This window comes from Salvia hispanica, chromosome 1 (genome assembly GCF_029641045.1).
Source record: "Salvia hispanica isolate PSC_SH4W2 chromosome 1, Shi_PSC_v1, whole genome shotgun sequence".
In the NCBI taxonomy this organism is placed as follows: Eukaryota; Viridiplantae; Streptophyta; class Magnoliopsida; order Lamiales; family Lamiaceae; genus Salvia; species Salvia hispanica.
The window spans coordinates 62,491,290-62,505,857 of NC_142692.1; the positions used below are offsets into that span (position 1 = coordinate 62,491,290).

The window sequence follows — 14,568 nt, forward strand, 5'->3', positions numbered from 1 at the left end:
TAATTTGTCCATCTCCCTCTCCTCATTATTCTCCTCTCCACCCTACTCTACAACCATGCATAAGACTAATTTAATCCTAGCCAAGGTCTATTTTAGTGTATCTTACATCGCATCTCAAGACAATTTTGTTTCATGAACCGAAAAGTCATAAAATTTCAACGGTAGTCAATGATTGATGTTATATTGATATTGTGTTGATACTGTGTTGACATTAAAATCTTAAAATTTTACACTGTGTTGATATTGTATTGAAACATATGTTGAAGCTGTATTGAGAAGTTTTGAGTTTGTACAATATATAAGTTTGCATTTTATCACTTCCCAGATATAATAAGTATATATTTTAAGTAAACTTTCCCACGTCCAAATCGTTCAAAGGTAGATTTATGAAATAAAAAATTATAAGGAACAAGATGGGTGATGGTTTCAATAATAACTGTTATTTTTCCAGCATATATTTTCAAGCATATAGTAGCATCTTATCAAAATATGAAACGTTGCATCACATTGTCTTACAACAGAAAATATAATTAAATATTTCGAGAATCCCACTAATCTGTCCCTCTCAGATAAAAAAAACGATTTATTCAAAATGGCTGAATGTAACTGATAGAGGAAAAATATCTGCATTAAGTTGGAATTCAAGACCTACCAAAAACCATAGAAAGTCAGGCAAACATTGATAGAGAAAATGTTTGTGTGAGGATCATTAATCAAAACAGACCAATATATATGTTTTACGAATATTTCTAGTACTTCAAAAAATACAAGGCAGGCCATCGCAGATGTAGTGCTCAAGCTTTGATCAGTGCTACCATGCAATTTCACTATCATTATGTTCTAATAAGTGCTACCTTCTTTATTGTGCAGGTATCGCCTCCGACTCTGCACCTGTATGAGATAAATAATAGCAAGTAGCGTATCTCACATCAAGATTATCGCAGTCCAAGGAATTACAAACCGTCTAGGCCGAATAGATTAAGTGGCTCAGATGGAGGAGATTGAAGTGGCTGGTCGGGTTTACCTTGGTCAGGAAGGGGAGATTCGGATGGTTGATATGGTTCCTCGGTTTCACTTTCAAGAGGCTCGAGCTTTAGTGGCGTTTGTAATTGATCACGAGGAGGCAGCTCAAGTGGTTGGTACTTGGGTTTGTTTTTCTCCAGCATAAGGTAAGTGGTGTAATACCAAAACAGTAGTATTCTACTTTGAGCAACCACTGTCTCTCTAATCGTACTGCCTCCAAAGGAAAGTCGATCCAGGGCCTGCAGAAGAGAGTTTAAAACCGGGGAAGTTCAGGTTGAATTGGTAATGATGGAGAAAAACATAAGATGTCATTAACTGCATCTCACGACGGGTAGTATGCAAATCAAAGTGTGGTTAAACGGGGAACTTAGAGAAGTAGAACAAGCATCCAAGTTTAGGTAGAAAAACAAAATTAGAAGAAATCTAGAACCACAACATTATGCTAGAGAGTGAGGCAGACTAGGCAGCTCAGCACACCAAGCAAGAGAAAGCCAACCACAGAAGACACCACATGAATATATTCAGCTCATATCAAGCATTTTATTCATCAACAAAAGGCAAGAATACAATGTTAAACATAATGCTTTACTCACTTGATCACCAGTCTGAATGTCAAAAGAGTTCTGATGGTCAAACTGAAGCCCACTGAATTCGTTAATGCAAAGCCCTTGAAATGCCCTGAACATAAAATAACCATGCTTAAATATTAGTATCATCCTTCGGAAGGGCAGAGCTAAATTTACTAATGGGGCTACCATCTGATGAGGGAAACACGAGGAATCCAGCGGAAGATGATTGGCGTGTTCTCTGCATTGACATAGTAGCCTCCAAATACAATGAAAACAGTCATAAAAGATGGTCCTACTGCCAGAGCTGCTTCAGTGGTTGGAACCATAGCACCAACAGTTAGGCCCATCGCAGATGCAGCAAAGGATTCCATGGTTATTATTCCACAGAACTTCCCAAATCTAGAAAGCAACATTCCTTAGTACAAGGCTTGCACACAAAACAAATTGAAAATGCTTGCATTCTGAAATATTCTTAAGACCGGAACCTTGCTAGACTAAAGATAACCTCCCCTGATATGCATAGTGATGCTTATAACAATTTACAATGTGGGTACATAATATCCAAGGGTCCATCATGTTTGGCATTATTCTAGTTCCAGTAGTTTTAAGATAGAAGTGTTAAATCACTAAGTACTGAAATCCTAAGTTTTAAGACCATTATCCCAGAGATGAGTAACTACCAACTGAGCATTACCTCCGCTTTATCCGTATCAATAACTCACCTTGACATGGTTGGATGAAGACGAGTCATGGGGTACAAAACAGTACCAAAGAGCAATGGGAATGCTGCTCCAACAGGGACCTCAGCTAATAGTTTTGACAGTAAATATGGCCCTAATGAATAGGACCCTTTCGATCTTTCTCTATCAACAATTGCACGTTCCTTAGGAAATACACCTACTGTCTTTGTCAGTGCAGCCATTGCAGTGTTTATAGCTGCAACCTGAACAAGACAATCCAAGAAATAAAGGCATGACATGAGAAATCTGATATCATATATATTTGAAATTTACATCATAGATATTAAGTATGGACAAATATCTGTAGTAATTTACTCAGAAGTATATGAATCCTGATTGACAATCTATGTCAAATAAATATTCTAGAATTTGGATTGACATTCTACAACTGGTTTTATAAAAACATCAACTGAATATTTATGTTGTGCTAGCATAAACAATGCACAATATATGTAAGCACATTGCTAAACCCTGCCACGCATGACTTCTGTGAAATGACTAGCAAACTATGTAAACGAATATAATCATCAACCCCTTCTAAATATTAATCAAACTGGTGAAGAAACAAATATGCGGTTCAAATATCAAGACCTGGTCAGCATCCCCTGGTTTATATAAAACTTATTTTAGCCAAATAACTATAACATGATCAGCATTCAGTGCCCAATTTTGAACGACCATGATCCACCTGTGATATGGTACAAATATACGATGGACATACGTCAGATGTCAGGGTGAATCTCACAGTAATCAAAAAAATATGAAAAGTTGTTAGGTCAAAAGCAGTTGGCCTATCCATCATAAGTTAATATCGCCAACAAGAGTATTCAGTGCATGCATGCCTACTCGTGTGTGGACATTTAGAACAAGCGAGTGAGCGGGAGAGACAATTGACCTTTATTCAATTCGTCTGCAACATATGAGTAACATAACATTGGCAGTAAAGAAACCAAACTACTAAACTTACCTGAAGCAATCCCATTCTATCTTGTATTGATGTCTGTGACTTCCCCATCCTCCAAAAGACAGAACCAAATATGATAGCCGATGCTATTGACATCCTTGAACGAACTTTATTCGTGGGGCCATCACGAGACGCCTTGATATCCATAATAATTGACCAAACAGACAGGAGACTGATAAATATCTTCAAGTAAATTATGAATTTGATGCTTTACCAAAATGCTGCAAATAACAAATAAGAACTAGAACTAGGCGGATCTAATCTCCCGACTCCCATGATATCCGATTTTGGAAGGTGCCTGTCCACGGGACTAGGATGACCCTAGAACGGCATGGGTAATGATGAAATCAACAACATTCACGACTTTGATTAATTTCTCACTAGAAAATACAGATACATGGTATAAACATAGTCTGCAGATTCCTGTTTATTGGTGTATAGACTGAACAATCTTATCACATAAACATAGCCAAAACATGGAAATTGGTTTCTACACATTTTCTTATCAGGGAACTGATATGTCTTGTTCAAGTAAGCTTCTGCTTTGCCACCATGGCAACTCACACAAAATAAGGAATACAACTCCTCTTATGAAAGGATATATATAAACCCATTTTAAATAATATCCATGTTACTGAATAGAATGACAACATGTTTACCTGCATCCATGCACGTCTGAGGAGCAAACAGAATTGCCTCCACCAACCACCTTTACTTTTGGCAATAACTTTCTTCCTCAAGGTTGTGGTGTCCTTAAGATCAAGCCCGGAAAGTGAAGTTGAATACAGAGTTGATGGCATCTGCTCAGTAAATGACTCAATGAGACCGTCTATTCTTTTCTGAGAAGCGTCAACACTCTCAGGAGAACTATAGTCTACTGAAATGAGATCAGCCAAAAACTCAGCAGGATTGACATGTTCAGGGCAGATAAACCTGTCATTAATTTACGTTGTCAACTAAAAACTTCACAAGTGATTAGCTACTTGCTAAATCTATAAGCAAATAATATATTGAACTAGATGCAATTTCACATGAGACAAACTCGACAAATCTCATGTTAGATACTCCCTCAGTCCCACAAAAGATGTCACACTTGTGGGATGGCACGAGATTTTAGGAGGTTTTGTTTTGTGTATTAGGTGGAAAGAGAAAATATAATATTTATATTATTGTGAGAAAGAACTTTTTCTAAAAAATAGAAATGTGACATCTTTAGTGGGACAAGCTAAAATGGAAAGTGAGACATCTTTTATGGGACGGAGGGAGTACCATATAATTCTGACAAATAGCCAAATAGTGATGCTTCCATTTTATTTTACCAGGATATTCAAATTATTTAAGAAATAATTTTACTGTCAGTGTAATGGTACCATAATCTATTAGGCCTCTAACTTATGTCAGTGTGATGGTACCATAATCTATTAGGACTCATTCTCCTCATTAATGCATTCTATAAATAGTGAGATGAGAGGTTGGAAGTCACCACTAAATAATGGCGCCTCAGCATCATAATTTGGCCAAGTCTCATACATGAATCATGTTCACAAGTCCGGCCAAATCAAACAAAGCACCATCTCATTAATTTCCTAAAATAAAGTTATAAATTTACCTATATTTAGATAAAAGAATATTTTTTCGGAGTTAGAGAATTTATCTATTGCATCTTCTAGTACAGAATTAAATTCCGTAAGAATACTCAAATTGCATAGATTTTATTATAAAATAATCCTGCACTTGTAGTTTGTAGAGTTATGCAGTTCAGTAAAATAACACAGCCTGTAAATCAGGAAAGGATTAAGCTGAGAACTGATCAAATAGCCATTACAAGCTACTTTACCTTGTAAAGTCCAAAACACGCGATCAAGGGGTTAGAGCATAACTTATTATTTCATTAGTCTTTGGGCTGATATAAAACCGGGGGTGTTTTTCTTTAACAGGGAAGACATTTTATATATGAAGACAAGTTCGAGGATAAGATGAAACTAATATGACCTATGCAAATTCAAGAATCACACTTTACTGGAAGTAGATGATTCAAGTAATTATGCCCATGTGCATAGACCAGTCACCATTGTAAATATTGTTTTACATTTACACGCAAAGTGCTCTTAGAATGAGTTGAGATTTTTAATGAAAAAGTAGAACTTGAAAGAACAAAATAGATAAGGAATTCCATCAAAAAACTATTTTCTCACAGAAAGCTAGACAAACAAGTAGGCATCCAATCACTCGTGCTCTTAGGATAGGATATAATAGCAGCTTGACATATCATTTTAAGTGAAGAGAAACAGACAACCAACCCAAACTTTGAGAAGTAAGCCAGAGCTGCATCACGTGCAGGACCCGCATAGACAAGTGAACCTTCTGTGAGCAACACAATGTCATCAAATTTGGCATACACCGATCCTCTAGGCTGGTGTATAGAACAGATTACTGTATGACCATCCTGTGCAAGTTGACGTAGTGTTTCCATCACTTTCTCAGCCTGGAAGGCATCAAGTCCTGAAGAAATGATTTTTATTAACACATAGTTTTGCACATAGTGTTCATATCACTATACTTAAAGCAAGAAATAAAAAAATTGGTGGGGGAAAGAGAGCAAGAAAGATAAATAAAAGCAGAGATATACACAATACTGAACCCACTGAAACGAGAAACACAAAAGAATCAACCAACGAAGCATGACTGGTGATTCAGGAGATGAAATAAGCTCAACCATGATTATAAATATTAATTTTTTTACGGCTTTAAAAAATTAGGTTTTCTGCTCCTTCGGTTGAAATGAAAATTTTCATTTAACCAAACAAATTCTCCATGAAAACAGAAAATTTTTAAGTGAACAAATAACCATGCCTGTGGTAGGTTCATCAGCAAAAATTACAGACGGACTAGCAATTAGCTCGCATGCCAGTGACAATCTTTTCTTTTCCCCACCACTGATCCCACGGACTTTCGCATCCCCAACTCGTGAATCAGCACAACTGACCTTTTAGGAAAAGCACAAGGAATGCGTCAGAGGAGAATGATTAGTCCGTACTTGTATCCTACAAGGCTTTAGCCCTGAGAAACTATAACTACATATACATCAGTATATGTACTTATGTACTCATTAAGTCATTATGATGGTCTAAAAGTTAGATATTCGTGAATGGTTAAATTGCACATTTGCAGATGTTGTTGGTCATTGCATTGAAAAGGTTTTGAGCAAAAATAAAAATTGCAGGTATTCAATCAAAACCAACTACTGAAATGCTCAGCAAGTTCTTGTATCTAAAACACGGTTATTTAAAGTGTTGAATTGAAATTCTAATTAAAAAAAAACTGATGTATACAGTTAATATCTAGTGAAACAAAGACATGCTCACCAGGCCAGTTTTGAACAAGAGATCATTTACATATTGATCTCTTGCTTCCACTGAAGATATATCCTGCAGCTGCAGCTCAGCAGCAAGGGAGAGTGTTTCTCGCACAGTCAATTGTGAGAAAAAAAGATCCTCCTGCCTAATATATGCCAACCTGCAACAATACTCACCACTTCAAGTAACCAAAATGATTTCCATGTAGTCAAGGACAAGTTGGTGTTAAGAAAGACAATCGTACTTGTAATTTTTAGCTGAGTATGGTCGCCCATTAACCTCCAAAAGGCCAGATAAATGTAGCCTGGGCAATGCCACTAACTGACTGGCCAAAACATTAAGCAAGGTAGTCTTCCCAGATCCAGAAGGGCCCATTATTGCAAGTAATCTACCAGGCTTTGCCTCTCCGCTGACATTTTTCAGCAGAAACCGGACCTAGCAATCACTGATGTTTAGTTAACTAAATATAGTTATTTATCCAGTTAGTGTTGCATTGACCAGGGCTTAGCATAAGATTAAAATGTGAAGGCGGAACTATCTAAGAGATACCCGAAAGATGAAAATGATTTAATGTGACGTGAAATGTCAAGATAACGTGCACTTTAAACGCTAGGCATTGAAGTTCTCTCATGTTTCTTAGTATTACTCACCTTATTTCTATAAATGCAAGGGAAGTGTCCTACGTTTAATTTCCAATAAGATAAGAATGCAAGAGATTGCTCCTGTTTTCGCACATACGTACTGATACGGTTTTGACACATCAAGTTCTTCAGATTGGTAATTTTAGAATCATTATTACTCAACCAAACATTCATTCCTTCAAGAATGTAGCAGCTAAAATCACAAGTGCCAGTTTGTGCCAGTGTTATCCTATTTGTTCACTCATATAACTCCAAACCACCAGCGCTTGTTCCTTCACACAATCACATCACTCATCATAAAAATTAACCTCATGATATGCTTAATTTTATCTCACGCCTCTAATATATACTAAGAATCTAACTCAGCCACGAAGAGAACAGAAAAGGCACAAAGAACAATGCTCTGCATGTACGGATAGTGGTTCAATGGATACATAATAATAGTACAAAAATGCACATGTATATAAAACCATAACTCCACTCACTAATTTGGAGGATTTATCGGAGAGAGAGCAATTTATATTGCTCCATTTGATAGTGACCGGCGCAACTTTGAGTTCCGCTGCCGGAACCTGGCCTTCTTCCTCGTCGGGAAGTAACACCGGTCCCGGGCCAGAGAAGAGGCGCAGTAGCAGGGCCGCCGCTGCGGCCGCCAGCAGCTGCCCCACTCCACCACCTCCTTTCCCGCCAATTCCCAGCATGTCTCTCTAAATTCTTCGGCGTGCTATCTTCGGCTCTAATCCACTGACAGTCCTGAGCCAAGAGTTGAGCAATATGCATACGAATACGACGCCGTTTCCCCTTTAACTATACCCTTCAAAACAAAAAGAAAAAAAAAATACGACTGGCGTTTGTTTTGGGTAACGGTTTGGAGCCAAGTCTGCCATATCAACACGTGTCCCTTATAAAGATAAGATACGGATCCGAACCTCGGGTCCCCGATCCGACTAATTATATAGAGTATATATGTCCGTTTTTTTTCAATCCAACTTTTGCATTCTCGTTATTATTCATAATTTCATCATTTATGATTGCCAATTTATATGACACTCCACTTATTATCTTTTGTATATGTAGGTGAGTGATATTTAGCAATATGCGTATGATTCAATGTTCAGAAATGTTTAGAGCATTTGTATATTTTTCATAATATTATCATATAGTAGTATCATTTATAATTAGATACTTTATTCGTAACATCGCAAGTGATCAACTTACCATTTTAAGTTGTTCCACCGCAAGTGATTCATATCATTTTTTTTGCAAAAATCAATATTTTATCTCTTTATTTCTTTTATTTTTTCTCTATTGAATATTTTAAATCTTTTCTTATATCGACTTGATGATAATCTTATCAATTGTGTATTATTACAACACATGTCCAACCAAAAGCTCATACTATTATGGGACGGTGAGAATATTATATTAATATAACTAATTTTTATCTTTATGCGTTAGATTTATAAAATGTTAATTTTATCGTTAGCATCTCGATTAACCCATTATGCTAGTTCGAACCCGAACATTCAAGTTATGATTGAAAGTTTATAAACCAATGAAATCACAATCCAGTTAGCTTGCACCTAATTAACCCACGATCCGATTAAAATTGCCCCAAAAATTGATAAACTAGTCCAATTGACATCCCTAAGCATTATCATAATTTCACAGCCATGTCTAGAAGAAGTCTTCGTCGTGTTTACATATCAGAATAGTCATCTAGTTTGTTAAATAAATAGTCATAGACGTAATGCAATTGCTCTGAAATTACATGATTAATTCATTATTTCCTCCTCCCACCAACTCAAAAGTGACATAATACTTTCTTCCGTTTTCGTTTTCATTTTCACGTAAATTCTTGATTTGCTCCAATTTGGTTGAGGAGATTTGCATCCTTTCATGCAACTTTTGAATGCTTGATTAATAATCTCCTGTCCTAAAAGAACAACTCAACATAATCGTCGAGAAGATCCACCGACAAAGCTATAACCTATAATTAAAGAAACGCGTGTATTACACTCGAACATTGTGGGCGTGGGAAATATGTATACAACGAGACCAAAATTCCATTTCCAATCAATCCACTACTTTAATACGTGTATATAAAGTTTAAAACAAATAATTAAATCATCGAAATATCATCAAAATATCAAAAGGAAAAATAAAAAAGTAAATATAGAGCAGTTTTTCATTCTTCACCTCCAGCTCTAAATCTAGCACCTCTTGCATTAAAACCCTAATCCAAACAAAATTCCCACAATAGACTCCAAGACTCTGGGTAAAAAACCGAAAAATTGCCCCAATTTTGATCCGGCACACAGGTTTCTGATACTTTATTTAAAAATCATAGAATCCCCTTTGCAATTCTGAATCTTGTACTCATTTTAGCATTCTTTGTAGTTTATCCTGATTTGGAATTTGGTCTGTTTTAACAAATTTATTCGCTTTCCTCTCTTCAATTAAATTCCAATTTGAAATGGGAGCTGAAAAGAAATGGCTATACACCCTGTTTTTGGGGGCATTTATCACATTTCTGATATTCTCGTCGTTTATTTCGGGATTTGGTTCTTCCTATTACTATGCTTTCCCTCCAAGCAAGCAATTTTCTTCGACCGTCGATCACGGGCCGGGCCGCCCGCCGTCGTTCGCCTTCTACATTTCGGGCAAGCGCGGCGATGGGGATCGGTTGTACCGCCTGCTTCTGGCGGTGTACCACCCGAGGAATAGGTATTTGCTGCATATTTCGGCCGATGGGAGCGATGAAGAGAGGGTTAGGCTCGGGGAAATGGTGAAGTCCTTCCCGGCGGTTCGGGCCTTCGGGAACGTGGATGTGATCGGAAAGCCCGATCCGAACACCTACATGGGGTCCACCAATCTCGCGGCTATTTTGAGAGCGGTTGCGATTTTACTGAAGGTGGATGAAGGTTGGGATTGGTTTATCTCTCTCAGCGCCACGGATTATCCCCTAATTACGCAAGATGGTAGGTATTCTATTTTGTTGTTTTTGAATTCTCTTTTCTCTGTTAACTTTTAGATGGAATTGAATTGTTTGTGGCAGTTAGGGATTAGGATTTGAGCCTTTGTGCTATTGCTAAATGCCCAAGGATATAAGCATGTGAATTTGAAAGACTCAATCTTAGTGGAATTAACTTAATCACAATTATCAGTTGCGAGAAGATATCCTTTATTGGTTACTGTTGTTGATATAAATTGATTGCTATATCTGAATTGATTTTTGATGTTTTGGCTCAGGCCATCTCGTTGTGTTGATATTTCCTAATATAAATGGCATTTTTCTTTTATGAGCCATTTTTTACTATGAATGGCTGAAACTTTCTGAATTGCTTAGTTTCTATATCTGGAAATTGGCTCCAACTGTTAGATATCCAATTACATTTCCCTTCTTTAGTAGATCCTAAATTGCAGTTACTGCTGGATGACTATTATGTAATGAGAACATAAATTAAGCTTATTGTACGGTGATTTTTTTGTCAAAGCTGTATTACTTCTCACAGTAAGTTGCAAAGTCAACCTACTGGTTAGTTGAGATTGATCTCATGTCACTCCTATTTCTGGGACATGCTTCTCTTGACATGGAGCAGCCATGGCAACCTGTTTCTCATTTAGTGACTGGTCATTTGTTTGTGTAGCTTAACCCAAAGAGGGCTTCTCATTTTCACTTTACTGTTAGACTTTTAGTTGAAGATATGGTTTTCTGCCACAAACAAAGATATGGTATAACTGTCTGAAAAGTCTGTTAGCTTGTCAGTGGGGTTGCATATATTTTTCCATCTCTATCTATAGTATGAAAGCTGAATCCCATTTGAGCTACTTCAATACATGACAAAAGTTTCTTGGCAAAACTTCTGTTTTACTTTTAAAGAGAAGACTTTCAAGTCTTTCACTAATCATTATGCCATCTACACATACACAAACACATATGAAGCTTGCATCACTTATTGGATATAAAGGATGCAGAGATGATGACACATTTCTTAAATCTATGTGAACCGTTAAGCTTGGAAAAAAGCAACAGTTTCACTTAAGAAGAAATGTCCCACATTTTCTTTCAATGATAATAGTTAATTTCATGAACTTTTGTCTTACTTGTGTGGTTGTGTTTTTGATTCATCTTCTTTGCTACTTTGAATTTCAGACTTGTCTCATGTGTTCTCGTCAATTAGGAGGGATCTGAATTTCATAGATCACACTAGTGAACTGGGATGGAAAGAGTATGCAAATCCTTACCTCTTATTATCTTCAATTTTACCGGCAAATCTAAATGCCTTCACTTATATTTCTCTTGTCAATGACATTACAGAAGCCAAAGAATTCAGCCCATTGTAGTAGATCCAGGTATTTATTTAGCAAGGAAAACACAAATCTTTCATGCTACTCAAAAGCGATCATTGCCTGATGCTTTCACGGTTTTCACAGGTAAATTTGATTTGCTGTTATGGTACATTATATGGATTTCTTATGATCTAAACTAGTTGCCTAGTCCTAATGATTCCTTATTGTATTTCTAGGTTCCCCATGGGTCGTATTAAGTCGTCCCTTCCTTGAATTTTGTGCGTTTGGCTGGGATAATCTACCACGAACTCTTCTAATGTACTTCACCAACGTCGTTCTGTCCGAAGAAGTCTATTTCCACACTGTTATTTGTAATTCACCAGAGTTTAGTAACACAACCGTGAATGCTGACTTGAGATTTTTTATCTGGGATGACCCGCCAAAGATGGAGCCTCATGTCCTCAGCAGCTCAGATTATGAGGAGATGGTCAAAAGCGGAGCTGCTTTTGCAAGGCAGTTTGAGAAAGATTCAGTGGTGCTCGACATGATCGATAGGAACATCCTGAAACGGAATCCAAACCGTGCCACACCAGGCGCATGGTGTAGGGGTCGGAGGAGCTGGTGGATGGATCCATGCTCACAGTGGGGGGACGTGAACGCTGTGAAGCCGGGCCCTCAAGCGAACAAGTTTGGCAACTCCATTGACAAACTCCTTGATGGTTGGAATGAGAGGTCGGACATGTGCGTGAAATGAGAGTTTGTGGGGAAGAAGGTTTGAACATTGTTTTTGAGGTTGGGGAATGCATTCTTTGGTGGCTTATGTGAGGGGTTTGAAAGCTGGAAGGAGGCGTGGCAGCCATTGGTGTGGCGGAGGAAGAGAATTCTCTGTACAGACTCTCACTGAATAGTCTTCCAAGTATACCAAGAAAGCCCCTCTCAACCCGTGCACCCTTTTCGCGAAATGCAGCATCACTTTATTACTTGAGTTGCTTCATGTTTCGTTGTATCCTTGGAAATATGTTGTAAAAACTTGATCACCTTAATATAAATGGAGAACTCATTTCTTCACTTCATGTCTATATCTATATATGTATGTGATTGCTACGGCTTGAGATTTTTCTGAGCAACTGCCTTAAAACTTAAAAAGTGTTTTCATTTTGTCATCGAGTCATTTTGTCACCACTTCTCTCACTTCTAGCTGGACAATTGCTAATGAAAAATGGAGACAGGTGCCATCACCAATTTGAGATGTGTCGGTTCAAAAGTAAACTACTCGTATATACAAGCAAAAGAAATAAAAATTGGTATACTTTTTGAGTAGTACTAGAAGTTAGTAGATTTGATGGCATTCAATAGACACGAGTGCGAAATATTAGCGTCCTATTCAAAGATTCACATTTTACTCGCAAAATTTAAAGAGGGGAAACCGGACAGAAGCTGAGGAAATCCCATTTTGTTAGTTGATTGATTTCATAGGTTGTACACCTCTTTTTTGCCCTACACTAATTTAACTCTAAGATGAGGCTTTGCCAAAAAATCTTGATTCTTGAAACCAATATCTCATGTAATAAGCATTTGAATACACAACAAATGCAAATATCATAACATCTCAAGAATGGCTATTCAAGAAAATAGTAAGTAAAAGTGAAAATTGACATCTTTGTTAGCTCAGGTTTCTTGCTCCGGAAACTCCTCCCCCAACTCTTCCTCCTCGGCGTCAAGCTCCGGCAGCGCAATCACCCCACTGATCCCATGAATCACCAGCCTCCCACTCTCATACATATCCGGAAACGAAATCCGAACCCCATTAACCGTCAGCATCTCATCATCCTTCCCATCCTTGCTCACATTCAAAGCATACCCCTTCACATTCAAGATCGGCGCCGTGCTCCCATCCGACCCCTCGAGGTCGAGCCACCGCACCTTGCAAGGCGCCACGTGCCTCGCCAGCAGCGACGAGTACTCAAGAAAATCCCCGGAAAACTCCACCAGCTCCTGATCCGGCGGCGCGAACAGAGTCCAGTCATCCCCGCCGCGGTCGTCGAGGAAGCCGAGGAGCTGGAGCTCGAGGAAGGAGGCCATGATGGATCGGCCCCTGGCCTTGAGCACTCCAGCAGCGTCGCGGAATCGGGAGAGGGCCTCGAGCTTTGTGCAGCGGAGGAATTGAGGCCTCGGGTTGAAGCGAGCCGGGATGGAGAGGGGGAGGGTGAAATTGGGGTCGAAGAAGGAGTCGATGGCGTAGACGAGGAGGAAGCCGTCGTCAAGGAGGGGGAGGGAGGAGACGGGGACGTTGTTGATGGAGATCTTGTGGGATTGGATGGAGGTGACGATGAGGTGTTTGGAGGGGGAGAGGGAGGGGATTGGGGTGGAGAAGGGGAAGGAGAGGAGGGCGGAGGGGGAGAGGGAGACGGGGGAGAAGTGGAGGAGGAGGTGTGGGAGAGAGGGCTGGCCGTAGGAGGCGAAGGAGGTGTCGGGAGGGGAGAAGATGGTGAGGGGTGTGGCGGCGGAGGAGGAGAGGGGGAGGCGTTGGGTGATGGCTTGGAGGGTGAGTGACATGGCGATGTAGCCGGAGTTGGCCAGGGTCTCTGCCGCGTCGGACAGGGAAGAAGAAGTGGTGGACGGCGGCGGCGGCGGCGGAGGAAGGAGTGGGGACGGAGATGGTTGGGTGGCGGTGGAGAGGATGGAGAAGAGGAGGAGTGGAAGAAGGACTAGTTTTAGAGATGCCATGGTTCTGTGATGTTGCAATTAACTGCTTTCATATTTTGAGTATAACGCTCGATTTGGCGGGAGGGGACACGTGGGATGCTTCTATTGGGCTTCTATATAACTGAAAGTTGTTTGCATTTTCTTGATATTAGTGCTATTCATTTTATTTTTTGATGAGCGCAGTAGATAAAGTTGCGTAAATATTTATACATTAAATATTAGAGAGAAAATATATTTTTATAAAATAACATGGGAGAGAACTTTTGCAAAAAAAAG

General features: G+C 38.9%; 3 protein-coding genes across 7 annotated transcripts; 1 reads left to right on the plus strand and 2 right to left on the minus strand.

Moving 5' to 3' along the window:
- Positions 1–656: 656 nt before the first annotated feature.
- LOC125222149 (ABC transporter G family member 7-like) lies at positions 657–8,112 on the minus strand. 5 transcript variants are annotated; one of them, XM_048124627.2, is made up of 12 exons: positions 7,779–8,108; positions 6,897–7,087; positions 6,662–6,812; positions 6,150–6,282; positions 5,597–5,798; positions 3,956–4,229; positions 3,300–3,431; positions 2,315–2,535; positions 1,779–1,991; positions 1,617–1,701; positions 1,025–1,262; positions 657–891 (listed from the first exon to the last, which is right to left on the minus strand). In XM_048124627.2, exons 1-12 carry the CDS (start codon positions 7,992–7,994, stop codon positions 860–862), a joined length of 2,088 nt encoding a protein of 695 aa, XP_047980584.1. In that variant the 5' UTR covers positions 7,995–8,108; the 3' UTR covers positions 657–859. The 5 variants fall into 5 exon arrangements, with proteins under 5 accessions (XP_047980584.1, XP_047980583.1, XP_047980585.1 ...); XM_048124626.2 differs by having other exon boundaries at positions 657–1,262; positions 7,779–8,109; XM_048124628.2 differs by having other exon boundaries at positions 657–1,262; positions 6,897–7,097; positions 7,779–7,914.
- A 1,344-nt stretch (positions 8,113–9,456) lies between these two features.
- Positions 9,457–12,654, plus strand: LOC125224156 (beta-glucuronosyltransferase GlcAT14A-like). Its single transcript, XM_048127513.2, has 4 exons — positions 9,457–10,274; positions 11,450–11,525; positions 11,615–11,730; positions 11,823–12,654. Exons 1-4 carry the CDS (start codon positions 9,770–9,772, stop codon positions 12,338–12,340), a joined length of 1,215 nt encoding a protein of 404 aa, XP_047983470.1. The 5' UTR covers positions 9,457–9,769; the 3' UTR covers positions 12,341–12,654.
- A 479-nt stretch (positions 12,655–13,133) lies between these two features.
- Positions 13,134–14,313, minus strand: LOC125220260 (putative fasciclin-like arabinogalactan protein 20). Its single transcript, XM_048122419.2, has one exon. It carries the CDS (start codon positions 14,311–14,313, stop codon positions 13,255–13,257), a length of 1,059 nt encoding a protein of 352 aa, XP_047978376.1. The 3' UTR covers positions 13,134–13,254.
- Between the last annotated feature and the right edge of the window lie 255 nt (positions 14,314–14,568).